The 16283-nt window shown below is 34.9% G+C and overlaps 1 protein-coding gene across 1 annotated transcript; it reads right to left on the minus strand.

The window, feature by feature from the left end:
* Positions 1-6498: 6498 nt before the first annotated feature.
* LOC106836013 (olfactory receptor 8G1-like) lies at positions 6499-7452 on the minus strand. Its single transcript, XM_014848622.2, has one exon. The coding sequence runs from the start codon at positions 7429-7431 to the stop codon at positions 6499-6501; it is 933 nt and encodes a 310-aa protein (XP_014704108.1). The 5' UTR covers positions 7432-7452.
* Between the last annotated feature and the right edge of the window lie 8831 nt (positions 7453-16283).

Here is a 16283-nt window from a genome sequence, read left to right on the forward strand (position 1 = left end):
TCTTAAGTGAAAAAGTGCAAGTTCTCAACTTAGTAAGTAAAGAAAAAAATCACAAGCTGAGTTAACTAAAATCTACAGTACCTTTTGTTATAGTATATTGTTATAATTGTTCCATTTTATTATTAGTTAATCTCTTACTGTGCTGAATTTATAAATTAAACTTTGTATGTATAAAAAGAAATCACAGTACATATAGGATTAGGTACTATCCATGGTTAGGAATCCAGTGGTGGTCTTGGAATATATCCTCCACAGAGAAAGAGGGGTTACTGTAGTAAATTTCAGAACGTTCTAATCTTGTATAGGTAGTGGGTTAATTATTTATAAAGTTAGTATGAAGTTTAAAAGATAAAAGGGGTAAAAATAACTATAAATGCAATCATTTGTTAGCTATACACAAGATAAAAAGATGTAAATGGTGACATGAAAAACATATAATAGGAGGTAGGAAAAATGTATAGCTTTAGAGTGAGTTCAAATTTAAGTTGCTATCAACTTAACAATAAACTTGTAAGTATGTGGTGTTTTTTGTAAGCCTCATGTTAACTGTGAAGCAAAAACCTATAGTACATACTCAAAGGATAAAGAGAATGAATCTAAAATACCACTACAAAGAAAGAGAGCAAGAGAAAAAGAAAAGAACTAAGAAACTACAAAACAGGTAGAAAACAATTAATTAAATGACAATAATTACATATCTATTAATAATTACTTTAAATGTAAATGGACAAAACTCTCCAATCAAAAGACATTGAATGGTGACTGATTAGAAAACAACCCCATCTATAAGCTGCCTGCAAGGGGCTCATTTCAGGTGTAAGGACACACACAGGCTGAAAACAAAGGGATGGAAAAAGATATTCTATACAAATGGAAACCAAAGGAAAGCTTGGGTAGCTATACTTATACCAGACAAAATAGTCTTTAAGACAAGAACTGAATAAAAGACAGAGAGTCATTACACAATGATAAAGGAGTCAATTCAACAAGAGGATATAACAGCTAATATCATACTCAATGGTGAAACACTGAAAGCTTTACCTCTGAGATCTGGAACAAGATGAGGGTGCCCACTTTTGCCACTTTTATTCAACATAGTACTGGAAGTCTTAGCCAGAGCAACTAAGCAATAAAAAGAAATAAAGGCATTCAAACCAGAAAAGAAGATAAAAAACTCACTATTTGCAGATGACATGATATTATATATAGAAAATCCTAAAGCCTCCACCAGAAAATTGTTAGAAATCATCAACAAATTCACTAAAGTTACAGGCTATAAAATCTATATACAAAAATCTGTTCTACTTCTATAAACTAATAATAAACTATCACAACCAGAAATTAAGAGAACAATCCCATTTACAATGGTGTCAAAAACAAAATACCTTGGAATAAATTTAAATGAGGAGGTGAAAGTCTGTACAAGAGTCCCCCTTATCCACAATTTTACTTTCCACAGTTCCAGTTACCCATGGTCAACTGCAGTCCAAAAATATTAAATAGAAAATTCCATAAATAAACAATTCATATGTTCTAAGTTGCATGCCATTCTAGACATCATGATGAAATCTCTCATGCCATCCCATTCCATCCACACCGAATACGCTACCCAACTATTACTCACTAAGTATTCATCTTGGTTCTCAGACTGGCTGTCATAGTATCACAGGGCTTGTGTTCAAGTACACCTCATTTTACTTAATAATGGCCCTAAAGTGAAGGAGGAGTGATGCTGGTAAATTGGATATGCCTAAGAGAAGTTATTAATCTCTTACTGTGCATAAGTTATAAATTAAACTTTATCATAGGTATGTATATATAGAAAAAAACATAGTATATAGGGTTTGGTACCATCCAGAGTTTCAGGTATCCACTGGAGTTCTTAATATGTTTCTCCCGCAGATAAGGTGCACTACTGTACATTGAAAATTATAACATTAATGAAAGGAATTGAAGAAGATACAAAAAAATGGAAAGATATTCCATGTTCATGGTTTGTAGGAATTAACAATGTTAAAATACCAATACTACCTAAAGCAATTTACACACTCAAAGCAATCTTTATCAAAATTCCATTTTTCACAGAAATAGAAGAAATGACATTTTTCACAGAAATAGAAGAAACAATCCTCAAATTTGTATGGAACTACAAAAGATGCCAATAATCAGAACAATGTTGAGAAAGAATAACAAACCTGGAGGCATCACACTCCCTGATTTAAAATTATATTTCAAAGCTATAGTGATCAAAACTGTATGGTATTGGCATAAAAACTGACACACAGATCAATGGAACAGATTAGAGAGCCTAGAAATAAACCCATACATGTACGGTTAATCACTTTATGACAAAAAGGAGCCAAGAATATACAATGGACAAAAAGCCTCTTCAACAAATGGTATTGGGAAATCTGGACAACTACACGTATAAGAACACTGTCTTACACCACACCCAAAAACTAACTCAAAGTGGATTAAAAACTTGAATATAAGTCCCGAAACCATAAAACTCTTGGGAAAAAAACATAGGTATTAGCTCCTAAACCGTGGTCTAGGTGATGATTTTTGGATTTGACACCAAAGGCAATTGCACTCTACCAATGGAAGAAAATATTTGCAAATTATTTATCTGATAAGGGGTGAATATCTAAAATATGTAAAGAACATATAAACTCAATAGCAAAAAATCAGTCTTACTTAAAAATGGGCAATGGATCTGAATAGATATTTTCCAGTGGAGACATATACATGGCCAACAAGTCCATGAAAATCTGCTCAACATCACTAATCACCAGGGAATGCAAATTGAAATCACAATGATATCCTTTCACAATTGTTAGAATGGTTATTATCAAAAAGACAACAAATAAGAAGTGTTCTAAAGGATATGGAGAAAAAGGAACCCTCTGCACTTGGAAAACAAATGATCAAAGTTTCCCTTTATCTTCATTGTTTTCCCAAGTGTTTAAGATTGTCACTTAACTGTGAAATATTTCTCTTGCTAGATTATGGGCTGGAAATGAGGATGTGACTGATATTGTTAGAGCTGCAGAGAGTTTCATGCTCTACCATTTAAAAGTTCAAAATTTCAGGAAATTTTGAAGACATAGACTAAGAAAATTTTCTAATGTGTTTTCCATACGGGAAGAATATGAAATCGGAGAAAATAGTTTTGTATTATGTGTTGAAGCTGGAACTACTTCCTCCCCAAAATATATGTGTCTTCACTGTCAATATCTGCGAATGTGACCTTATTTTGGAGTAGATCTTCATTAATGTAATCAATTTTAGATGAGGTGGGTAGGGTGGGTCTTAATCCACTGTGGATTGTATCCTCATAAAAAGGGAAATTTGGACACAGAGACATACAGGGAGAACACCATGTGAAGTCAGAGGCAGAGATTAGAATAATGCATCTACAAGCCAAGGAACACCAAGGATTGCTGGCCATCACCAGAAGCAAGGAAAAAAGTACGGAACAGATTCTTTCTTAAAGCTCTCAGAAGGAATCAACATTGTTGAAACCTTGATTTCAGACTTCTAGCTTTGAGAACTGAGACAATAAATTGGTTGTTTAAAGCCATCCAGTTTGTGGTATTTGTTATGACAGCCTTGGGAAACTAATAAACTATAAATCTTTGAAAGATTTATTTTCATTAATCTCTTCTGACTATGTTTAAATATTACAATGAATTCATAATGTGGTAATGACAAGAGAGCATCTGATGGATGTTGCTATAAACTCATGTGGAGTTCCTAACAAGCCTAATAAGGAGAGATGATTTTTTTTCTTCTACAAATAAAGAGATGTTGAGGAACAATGGAAATATATGTGTTGCAGAGAGTATTTTGGTTTTACCTAATGACTAAATTGCTCTGTATGGAAATCAAAATTATATTTGTTTTTATTCAAAATATTAAAAGTTATATCAATTTGAGACAATAATTGCAATGAATTTCTTTAACTGAACTTACTTTTAAATGCTTTAAATCATTGTTAGATATAGAATTTGACCTTTTTAAAATTTTAAAGTGGTATTTACTAATTTGGGTCAAAACAGAATTAAGGAGACTCCAGTACTGGAACGTAGTATTGAAGTGCTGTTATGGGTAAGGGGGCTCAATTTTGCTAGCCATTCATGAGGAGTGTACATAGCATTTCCCGTAATGGCTGCCAAGAGAGGCAAGAAGATGCAGCATTTACACAGTCTCCTGTAACATCAGATAAGGCTTATACAAAGGCAAGAACCCTCTGGGCTGACTTGTACATGGGTCAAGTAGACACCTGGAGTTGAAGAGAAGGCTCTAGAGCAAAACTGAAAGATCACGTTGCAAACTTGAAGTGAACTACTCTTAATGCAAGCTGAATTTCACCTTGCACAGAAGTAAAAAATATGTCTGCCCCTGAAATCAGAGGTAGTCTGAGAGAATGTGCCATGGGAAACCAGAGATGTTTGGCGCAATCATAAATGAATATTTGAGTGTGCATGCTCTGCCCTACTGGAGCTTATAGTCCATTGAGGCAAGAGCAATGAAAAGAATAAGCATTCAAAGTATCATATAATTACCAAAAGCACCATCATCTAGAAAGAAAAAGAGCCAATTTTTCTGAGGGAGTATAAAGAGTTGACATGAAATGTAATTTATGTGGAGTTTCACAGATGAGTTTTCCAGGGAATAACTTTTAGGCCTTACTGACTTCAGAGATGTATATTTCTAAATCAGACTCTGGCAAATTTTTCACTGATTATCCTGAAGTAAACTGGTAATGGTAAATAAGGCAATAGGTTGGTTTATCCTAGAGAAATCCTCTAACTCAGTTTAAAGTGGAAGAAATGGATTGACAGTAGGGTCTTCCTAGGCTCAGATTAATAGAGCCCATGGCTGATTGAGGTCTTGCTCAGACAAGGAGATTTAAGCCTACTTGATATGCTCAATTGGGTATGTGAGTCAGTTTTAGAGTTCCCAGAGGACAGTACTATAGAGCTATGGCTCATCCACCTGCCTTCCCTCCAGCTAAAGACATGAATAAACTACAGTTTGGAAAACTGGGAATCTGTAAATAACATATATAGATAAATTAGGTAGCATAAAATGTATCTGACTAAATAACTTAATCAGCCCCTTTAAAAAGAGACAAAATATTTCCTCTAGCTGCAGCAATACAAGTTATTGTATTTACCTCTTTAGTGCTCACTCTCTCCTTTTATCAATTTTATTGAAGTATATTTTACATATAACAAAATTCACTCAATATCTGCATAGTAAAGAATTTTCTCACTGCCAGACTATGTGAAGTTACTTTTTTCCCAGCATATAGAAAACCATAGTGTTCTGGACTAAGTTCCTTGTGTTCTAGATATCACCCTACCATCAGATTTGCTATGTTGACCTATCAGATATCAAATACAGTTATTATTTTAACTGCATGCTTTCTAATAAAAAAAATGTCTTGTTCAAAGACTCCTTAGTGGTTGACAGGATTTAATGACTTAAGAAATCAGGTTTTCACAAAATATTACACCTGTACTGGAGTTTGACACAGAAGGAGCTCAGGACGCATACTTCTAAACTTATGTAAAGAAGTAAGTTGAGACGTCACCAAGTGGCTTGCAGAACTTTGGAGGATTGTCCAAACATAAACTTAATTGATTTGAACAACAAATTAAGCATATGTAGCTAACCTTAGAGATTAATGTGTGAGCTCATATGAGACACATTTGGTTTTCCTATAAATACTTTATAAGAGGAAATAATTAACAACAAACTTATCAAGGACGTAGGAGGTGGCAGGTACTGTACCAAATCCTACAGATATGGCAGTGAAATATATGTATAGGGATCTAGCTTCATGAAAACTACAATCCAGTGCAGATTTGTGAAATAAGCAGGAAAGTACCAATTAGAACAATAAATGACAAAGCACAGGTATTTTGGATTGAGCACTATCACTACACATGATAGTTCTTAACTCAGATTCTAAGTTCTGATTAGTTGTCCTAAGTAAGAGACAGAATAAATAAGACAAACAAATAAAGTATATAGATAATTAGGACAGAAAAAAGACTGTTCCAGGCTAGAGTTACACAAAACACTAGAGATTATTGTCATCATATTGATATGATTTATGTTGTTTCTTGACTGAACAGAATGAAGGAGGTGGGTAACCACTGTTGGAAGACAGTATTTTAATTATGGTTGAGGATTGTGTTTTTATGGATTTTATGGAAAAAAAGAGGAGGAAGTGATTGTGACAGCATCAGTGGGTCCATGCACCCAGGTTATTCTTAGTATTTCTTCTAATCTGTGTCTCAATACTTAGAAAAAAACAGAGAGAATGAACATTAAGAATGCTATGGATATAAGAAACAATGTCAATAGAATTGCATAAAATGAAGAAAAATCTTGACAGATGGACTAAAAGGAAATGTATCAATTCATACAATGTAATTGTTGATGATTTAGATCTAGTAAATTATTCCCATATATTTCTGATCACTAGAATATTCTGCTCTTTAGCATTTTCTTCAGCGCAACATTAACATCTTTATTCCTCAGACTGTAGATCAGTGGGTTCAGCATCGGCACAACAATAGTATAAAACACAGAGGACACTTTTCCTTGATCCATGGAGCCAACTGATGATGGCTGCAGGTACATGAAAGCACAAGATCCAAAAAAGAGCAAAACTGCCAACATGTGGGAGCTGCAAGTGCTGAAGGCTTTGGACCTGCCCTCAGTGGAGTGAATGTGGAGGATTCTGGAAATGATGAAGATGTAGGAGCTAAGGATGGTCAGGCTAGGGGCAAAGATATTAAATGTACCAACACACAGTATCAGTAATTCATTGACATCGGTACTAGAGCATGAGAGCTTCAGGAGGGGAAGAAGATCACAGAAATAATGGTTGATCACATAAAATTTGCAGAAATTAACCCTTAACATGCAGCCTGTATGAGCAAATGCACAAATCAGGCCTATAATATACACCCCTAAAATCAGGGAGAAACAGACCTGATGGGACATGATGACATTGTAAAGCAAGGGGCTACAGATGGCAACATAGCGGTCATATGCCATTGCAGCTAACATGTAGCATTCTGAAATAGCAAAAACAAGGAAGAAATAGAGCTGAGTCATGCATTGAGGGTAGGAGATGACGTTCTTCTCTGTCACAAAGTTCACCAGCATTTTGGGGGTAATGACAGTAGAATGGCAGAGATCAGTGAAGGACAAGCTGCTGAGGAAATAGTACATAGGTGTGTGCAGGTGAGAACTGAGCCCTATCAGTGTGATCATGCCCAGGTTCCCCATCACTGTAACCACATAGATTCCTAGGAAGAGGAGGAGTAAGGGCACCTGGAGTTCTGGCTCTTCTGTTAGTCCAGCGAGGATGAACTCAGTCACTGTGGAATGATTTCCTAATGCCATTTTCCTCTGGGAAGTTTCTGAAGGGGAGAAAGAAAGGCACATTTTTTTGGAGACATTTTCGTGTTATTCTTTATTTCACGAAAGATTTCATATATAAAATTAATGGCTTAGCTATCCCCTTGTTTATTGCATAATGATTTTAACTCTAGATAAATTTACCTAAGTAATATTTAACTTAATAGGTTTACATCTTAATATCAAATGCACGAAATTACTTCATATGAAAATATTTCAGCCATATAGATGATCATTTTAAATTTTTGGAGTGACTACTCCCTATTCTGAACACTTCAAGTCTTTTACCCAATTTTTGGTAATGTGAGTTTCACAGACTTAAAAACTTAGAGGACATATTGAGTATGAGAGAAGCTGGCTGAGCAACAGTGTGGAGAGAGTAAATCCTGTTTAAGTGCAGCATCCTTTATTAACAAGTATCTAATTCTTCTTGGGGTAAAAAGAAGCACATTATTACTATATCTCTAGAATTATTTTTACAAATATCATAAAATTTGTTTCTACATTAAATCTTCAAATTTTTATTATTATTATTGAAATAAAACCAAACAAACAACATTCATTAAGCAGATGTGCTTGCTGGATTGACTCACTGTTAGCCAGTGTGTGGCCCCTGGAATGAATATTTTGCCTTTGCTTGAGGGAAGAACTATGAGTAGTGGCTAAGTGAGCAGGTCTTGAAGTCCAAGTGCCTGTGTTCATATGCTGACCATCATTTACTGGTTGATGAACTTGGACAAGTAAAATAACCTCATTACCTAATTAGCAGAGGTTATGACAAGGACAACACAAAGAAGGAGAACTACAGGCCGATATCACTGATGAACATAGATGCAAAAATCCTCAACAAAATTTTGGCAAACCAATTACAGCAATACATCAAAAAGATTATACACCATGATCAAGTGGGATTTATACCAGGGACACAGGGATGGTTCAACATCCGCAAGTCAATCAACGTGATACACTACATCAACAAAATGAAAAACAAAAACCACATGATCATCTCAATAGATGCAGAGAAAGCATTCGACAAGATCCAACACCCATTTATGATAAAAACCCTCAGTAAAATGGGTATAGAAGGAAAGTACCTCAACATAATAAAGGCCATATATGATAGACCCACAGCCAACATCATACTCAATGGACAAAAGCTGAAAGCCATCCCTCTGAGGACAGGAACAAGACAAGGGTGCCCACTTTCACCACTCCTATTCAACATAGTACTGGAGGTGCTGGCCAGAGCAATTCGGCAGGAAAAAGAAATAAAAGGAATCCAAATAGGTAACGAAGAAGTAAAACTCTCGTTGTTTGCAGACGACATGATCCTATACATAGAAAACCCCAAAGAATCCACAGAAAAACTATTAGAAATAATCAACAACTACAGCAAAGTAGCAGGGTATAAAATTAACGTGCATAAATCAGTAGCATTTCTATACACTAACAATAAACTAACAGAAAAAGAACTCAAGAACTCTATCCCATTCACAATCGCAACGAAAAGAATAAAATACCTTGGGATAAACTTAACCAAGGAAGTGAAGGATCTATACAATGAAAACTACAAGACTTTCTTGAAAGAAATAGGCGATGACATAAAGAGGTGGAAAAACATTCCTTGCACATGGATTGGAAGAATAAACATAGTTAAAATGTCCATACTACCTAAAGCAATATACAGATTCAATGCTATCCCAATCAGAATCCCAAGAACATTCTTCACAGAAATTGAACAAACAATCCTAAAATTCATATGGGGGAACAAAAGACCACGAATTGCTAAAGCAATCCTGAGCAAGAAAAACAAAGCCGGCGGAATCACAATCCCCGATTTCAAAACATACTACAAAGCTACAGTGATCAAAACAGCATGGTACTGGTACAAAAACAGGTCCACAGATCAATGGAACAGAATTGAAAGCCCAGAGATAAAACCACACATCTATGGACAGCTAGTCTTCGACAAAGGAGCAGAGGGCCTACAATGGAGAAAAGAAAGTCTCTTCAACAAATGGTGCTGGGAAAACTGGACAGCCACATGCAAAAGATTGAAAATTGACCATTCTTTTTAACCACACACCAAAATAAACTCAAAATGGATCAAAGACTTAAAGATTAGGCCTGAGACAATAAGTCATTTGGAAGAGAATATAGGCAGTACACTCTTTGACATCAGTTTCAAAAGAATCTTTTCAGACACTGTAACTCCTCAGTTGAGGGAAACAATAGAAAGAATAAACAAATGGGACTTCATCAGACTAAAGAGCTTCTTCAAGGCAAGGGAAAACAGAATTGAAACAAAAAAACAGCTCACTAATTGGGAAAAAATATTTACAAGCCACTTATCCGACAAAGGGTTAATCTCCATAATATACAAAGAACTCACACTGCTTAACACCAAAAAAACAAACAACCCGATCAAAAAATGGGCAGAGGACATGAACAGACATTTCTCAAAAGAAGATATGAATATGGCCAATAGACACTTGAAAAGATGTTCATCATTGCTAATCATCAGGGAAATGCAAATCAAAACTACACTAAGATATCACCTTACCCCCGTTAGATTGGCAAAAACATCCAAAACCAAGAACGACAAATGTTGGAGAGGTTGTGGAGAAAGAGGAACCCTCATACACTGTTGGTGGGAATGCAAACTGGTACAGCCACTATGGAAAACAGTATGGAGATTTCTCAAAAAGTTAAAAATAGAAATACCCTATGACCCAGCCATCCCATTACTGGGTATCTATCCTAAGAACCTGATATCAGATATCTCAAGAGTCCGTTGCACCCCTATGTTCATCGCAGCATTATTTACAATAGCCAAGACGTGGAACCAGCCTACATGCCCAGAAACTGATGATTGGATAAAGAAGATGTGGTATATATACACAATGGAATACTACTCAGCCAAAAAAAAAGACAAAATTGGCCCATTCACAACAACGTGGATGGACCTCGAGGGCATTATGTTAAGCGAAATAAGTCAGTCAGAGAAAGACGAACTCTATATGACTCCACTCATAGGTGGAAATTAGTATATTGAGAAGGAGATCTGATCGGTGGTTACCAGGGAAAAGGGGGGGTGGGGGGAGGGTACGGAGGGGGAAGTGGTGTACCCACAACATGACTAACAAAAATGTACAACTGAAATCTCACAAGCTTGTAATCTATCATAACACTAATAAAAAAAAAAAAAAAAGATGGAAGGCATACAGAGACTGTGAAAGACTTGAAAAATATTTGAAGGTAATGGGATAATTTGCAGTCATCTTCATATATCCTAAAGGAAGTGAAGAGAGAGACATTATTTTTTGTATGGTGTTTGAAAGATTTAAGAATATACCCTTTAATAACTGTGAGGAAAGATATTCTAACATTTCCATTATTAGAAATGGAATGAGCTACTTGTTCTTAGTCATAAAATACATACAACCATAAACCAGATGACAATCCAAGTTCAGGGACACTGGAGACAAGATTTCCTGAATTGATTTTAGGATAAGTACAAAATTCACACTCTTTCATCACTCTCCATCTTTAGTTCTTTTAATCTTCCTCCCCTGCTACGGAACATTTGGCTTCAGTACGCATTCAGTTCCTAGAATATGTCATGTTTTCTCAGGTGTCTGCCTTTTCATTTGTTCTTCTTTTCACCGTGAAGTGGTCAACAACCTGTCTCACTGCTGTCTGGTAATTTTTTTTTTCTTTCCAAACCTCATTTAAAGTGACATTATCATGGAAAAATTCTCCAATTCTTTGTCACTAATTGGATGTTTTAACTACATGCTCAGAATACTCTCATTTCTAAACAGCACATTTTCAGACTGAGTTACATTGTAAGCCAGATGATGGACCATATCAGGCTTATTCTCCTCTGTGTTCAAAGAAGCTAGCACAGTGTTTCGTACACTATAGGAAGATAAAAAATATTTTATGAAAAATTCAAAAATTGAATGTATCCCTGCATTTTCACCATGATTGCTTCCAGGTCTAATAGTCTCAAATCACAAGTGTGAGATGAGCACAATCAATCTTTCTTCTTCCTGAAAATTTCAATGCCAAATTTTATTTGCAACTTGTTCTCTTTGACTCAGATGACAATGGCACTAATGTTGGTGTTGGGAGTCACAGGAACCTAGCATTCTGCTATCTTTAGTGCTGAGAGGGCAGGCACAGCCCCAGGTCCGAGAGTCACTTTTGAAGCTGTTTTTCATCACAGATCAGCATCTCCAACTGTAAATTTTTAGTTTGTGTTTCTTCAGCTTCAGAGTATCAAACATCTTCACCGTTCATAGCCCCACGAGCAATTCTGATTGCTATGCTAAAAGGGTTTGTCCTTGATTTAGAGATGTCACTTTCCACAGTTTCAGGCATCTGTGGTCAACTATGGTCTGAAAATATTAAATGAAAAGTCCCCAAAATAAATAATTCGTAAGTTTTCAATTGCATGAGGTTCTGAGTAACCTGATGAAATCTCATGCTATCCTGCTCCATCTTGCCCTGGAACATGAGTCATCCCTTTGTCCTGTATATTCATGCTGTGTATGTTGCTTGCCTGTTAGTCACTTAGTAGCCTTCTTGGTTATCAGATTGACTGTCATGGTATTGCAGTACTTGTGTTCAAGTAGCCCTTATTTTATTTAATAATGGCCCTAATGAACAACAGTGGTGATACTGGCAATTTGGATATGCCAAGAGAAGCTGTAAAGGGCTTCTCTTAAGTGAAAAAGTGCAAGTTCTCAACTTAGTAAGTAAAGAAAAAAATCACAAGCTGAGTTAACTAAAATCTACAGTACCTTTTGTTATAGTATATTGTTATAATTGTTCCATTTTATTATTAGTTAATCTCTTACTGTGCTGAATTTATAAATTAAACTTTGTATGTATAAAAAGAAATCACAGTACATATAGGATTAGGTACTATCCATGGTTAGGAATCCAGTGGTGGTCTTGGAATATATCCTCCACAGAGAAAGAGGGGTTACTGTAGTAAATTTCAGAACGTTCTAATCTTGTATAGGTAGTGGGTTAATTATTTATAAAGTTAGTATGAAGTTTAAAAGATAAAAGGGGTAAAAATAACTATAAATGCAATCATTTGTTAGCTATACACAAGATAAAAAGATGTAAATGGTGACATGAAAAACATATAATAGGAGGTAGGAAAAATGTATAGCTTTAGAGTGAGTTCAAATTTAAGTTGCTATCAACTTAACAATAAACTTGTAAGTATGTGGTGTTTTTTGTAAGCCTCATGTTAACTGTGAAGCAAAAACCTATAGTACATACTCAAAGGATAAAGAGAATGAATCTAAAATACCACTACAAAGAAAGAGAGCAAGAGAAAAAGAAAAGAACTAAGAAACTACAAAACAGGTAGAAAACAATTAATTAAATGACAATAATTACATATCTATTAATAATTACTTTAAATGTAAATGGACAAAACTCTCCAATCAAAAGACATTGAATGGTGACTGATTAGAAAACAACCCCATCTATAAGCTGCCTGCAAGGGGCTCATTTCAGGTGTAAGGACACACACAGGCTGAAAACAAAGGGATGGAAAAAGATATTCTATACAAATGGAAACCAAAGGAAAGCTTGGGTAGCTATACTTATACCAGACAAAATAGTCTTTAAGACAAGAACTGAATAAAAGACAGAGAGTCATTACACAATGATAAAGGAGTCAATTCAACAAGAGGATATAACAGCTAATATCATACTCAATGGTGAAACACTGAAAGCTTTACCTCTGAGATCTGGAACAAGATGAGGGTGCCCACTTTTGCCACTTTTATTCAACATAGTACTGGAAGTCTTAGCCAGAGCAACTAAGCAATAAAAAGAAATAAAGGCATTCAAACCAGAAAAGAAGATAAAAAACTCACTATTTGCAGATGACATGATATTATATATAGAAAATCCTAAAGCCTCCACCAGAAAATTGTTAGAAATCATCAACAAATTCACTAAAGTTACAGGCTATAAAATCTATATACAAAAATCTGTTCTACTTCTATAAACTAATAATAAACTATCACAACCAGAAATTAAGAGAACAATCCCATTTACAATGGTGTCAAAAACAAAATACCTTGGAATAAATTTAAATGAGGAGGTGAAAGTCTGTACAAGAGTCCCCCTTATCCACAATTTTACTTTCCACAGTTCCAGTTACCCATGGTCAACTGCAGTCCAAAAATATTAAATAGAAAATTCCATAAATAAACAATTCATATGTTCTAAGTTGCATGCCATTCTAGACATCATGATGAAATCTCTCATGCCATCCCATTCCATCCACACCGAATACGCTACCCAACTATTACTCACTAAGTATTCATCTTGGTTCTCAGACTGGCTGTCATAGTATCACAGGGCTTGTGTTCAAGTACACCTCATTTTACTTAATAATGGCCCTAAAGTGAAGGAGGAGTGATGCTGGTAAATTGGATATGCCTAAGAGAAGTTATTAATCTCTTACTGTGCATAAGTTATAAATTAAACTTTATCATAGGTATGTATATATAGAAAAAAACATAGTATATAGGGTTTGGTACCATCCAGAGTTTCAGGTATCCACTGGAGTTCTTAATATGTTTCTCCCGCAGATAAGGTGCACTACTGTACATTGAAAATTATAACATTAATGAAAGGAATTGAAGAAGATACAAAAAAATGGAAAGATATTCCATGTTCATGGTTTGTAGGAATTAACAATGTTAAAATACCAATACTACCTAAAGCAATTTACACACTCAAAGCAATCTTTATCAAAATTCCATTTTTCACAGAAATAGAAGAAATGACATTTTTCACAGAAATAGAAGAAACAATCCTCAAATTTGTATGGAACTACAAAAGATGCCAATAATCAGAACAATGTTGAGAAAGAATAACAAACCTGGAGGCATCACACTCCCTGATTTAAAATTATATTTCAAAGCTATAGTGATCAAAACTGTATGGTATTGGCATAAAAACTGACACACAGATCAATGGAACAGATTAGAGAGCCTAGAAATAAACCCATACATGTACGGTTAATCACTTTATGACAAAAAGGAGCCAAGAATATACAATGGACAAAAAGCCTCTTCAACAAATGGTATTGGGAAATCTGGACAACTACACGTATAAGAACACTGTCTTACACCACACCCAAAAACTAACTCAAAGTGGATTAAAAACTTGAATATAAGTCCCGAAACCATAAAACTCTTGGGAAAAAAACATAGGTATTAGCTCCTAAACCGTGGTCTAGGTGATGATTTTTGGATTTGACACCAAAGGCAATTGCACTCTACCAATGGAAGAAAATATTTGCAAATTATTTATCTGATAAGGGGTGAATATCTAAAATATGTAAAGAACATATAAACTCAATAGCAAAAAATCAGTCTTACTTAAAAATGGGCAATGGATCTGAATAGATATTTTCCAGTGGAGACATATACATGGCCAACAAGTCCATGAAAATCTGCTCAACATCACTAATCACCAGGGAATGCAAATTGAAATCACAATGATATCCTTTCACAATTGTTAGAATGGTTATTATCAAAAAGACAACAAATAAGAAGTGTTCTAAAGGATATGGAGAAAAAGGAACCCTCTGCACTTGGAAAACAAATGATCAAAGTTTCCCTTTATCTTCATTGTTTTCCCAAGTGTTTAAGATTGTCACTTAACTGTGAAATATTTCTCTTGCTAGATTATGGGCTGGAAATGAGGATGTGACTGATATTGTTAGAGCTGCAGAGAGTTTCATGCTCTACCATTTAAAAGTTCAAAATTTCAGGAAATTTTGAAGACATAGACTAAGAAAATTTTCTAATGTGTTTTCCATACGGGAAGAATATGAAATCGGAGAAAATAGTTTTGTATTATGTGTTGAAGCTGGAACTACTTCCTCCCCAAAATATATGTGTCTTCACTGTCAATATCTGCGAATGTGACCTTATTTTGGAGTAGATCTTCATTAATGTAATCAATTTTAGATGAGGTGGGTAGGGTGGGTCTTAATCCACTGTGGATTGTATCCTCATAAAAAGGGAAATTTGGACACAGAGACATACAGGGAGAACACCATGTGAAGTCAGAGGCAGAGATTAGAATAATGCATCTACAAGCCAAGGAACACCAAGGATTGCTGGCCATCACCAGAAGCAAGGAAAAAAGTACGGAACAGATTCTTTCTTAAAGCTCTCAGAAGGAATCAACATTGTTGAAACCTTGATTTCAGACTTCTAGCTTTGAGAACTGAGACAATAAATTGGTTGTTTAAAGCCATCCAGTTTGTGGTATTTGTTATGACAGCCTTGGGAAACTAATAAACTATAAATCTTTGAAAGATTTATTTTCATTAATCTCTTCTGACTATGTTTAAATATTACAATGAATTCATAATGTGGTAATGACAAGAGAGCATCTGATGGATGTTGCTATAAACTCATGTGGAGTTCCTAACAAGCCTAATAAGGAGAGATGATTTTTTTTCTTCTACAAATAAAGAGATGTTGAGGAACAATGGAAATATATGTGTTGCAGAGAGTATTTTGGTTTTACCTAATGACTAAATTGCTCTGTATGGAAATCAAAATTATATTTGTTTTTATTCAAAATATTAAAAGTTATATCAATTTGAGACAATAATTGCAATGAATTTCTTTAACTGAACTTACTTTTAAATGCTTTAAATCATTGTTAGATATAGAATTTGACCTTTTTAAAATTTTAAAGTGGTATTTACTAATTTGGGTCAAAACAGAATTAAGGAGACTCCAGTACTGGAACGTAGTATTGAAGTGCTGTTATGG

This window comes from Equus asinus, chromosome 20 (assembly GCF_041296235.1).
Source record: "Equus asinus isolate D_3611 breed Donkey chromosome 20, EquAss-T2T_v2, whole genome shotgun sequence".
Taxonomy (NCBI): domain Eukaryota; kingdom Metazoa; phylum Chordata; class Mammalia; order Perissodactyla; family Equidae; genus Equus; species Equus asinus.

What these genes read in the sequence shown, in the direction of transcription:
- LOC106836013 (XM_014848622.2), bottom strand. Translation starts at nt 7,431, where the DNA reads ATGGCATTAGGAAATCATTCCACAGTGACTGAGTTCATCCTCGCTGGA.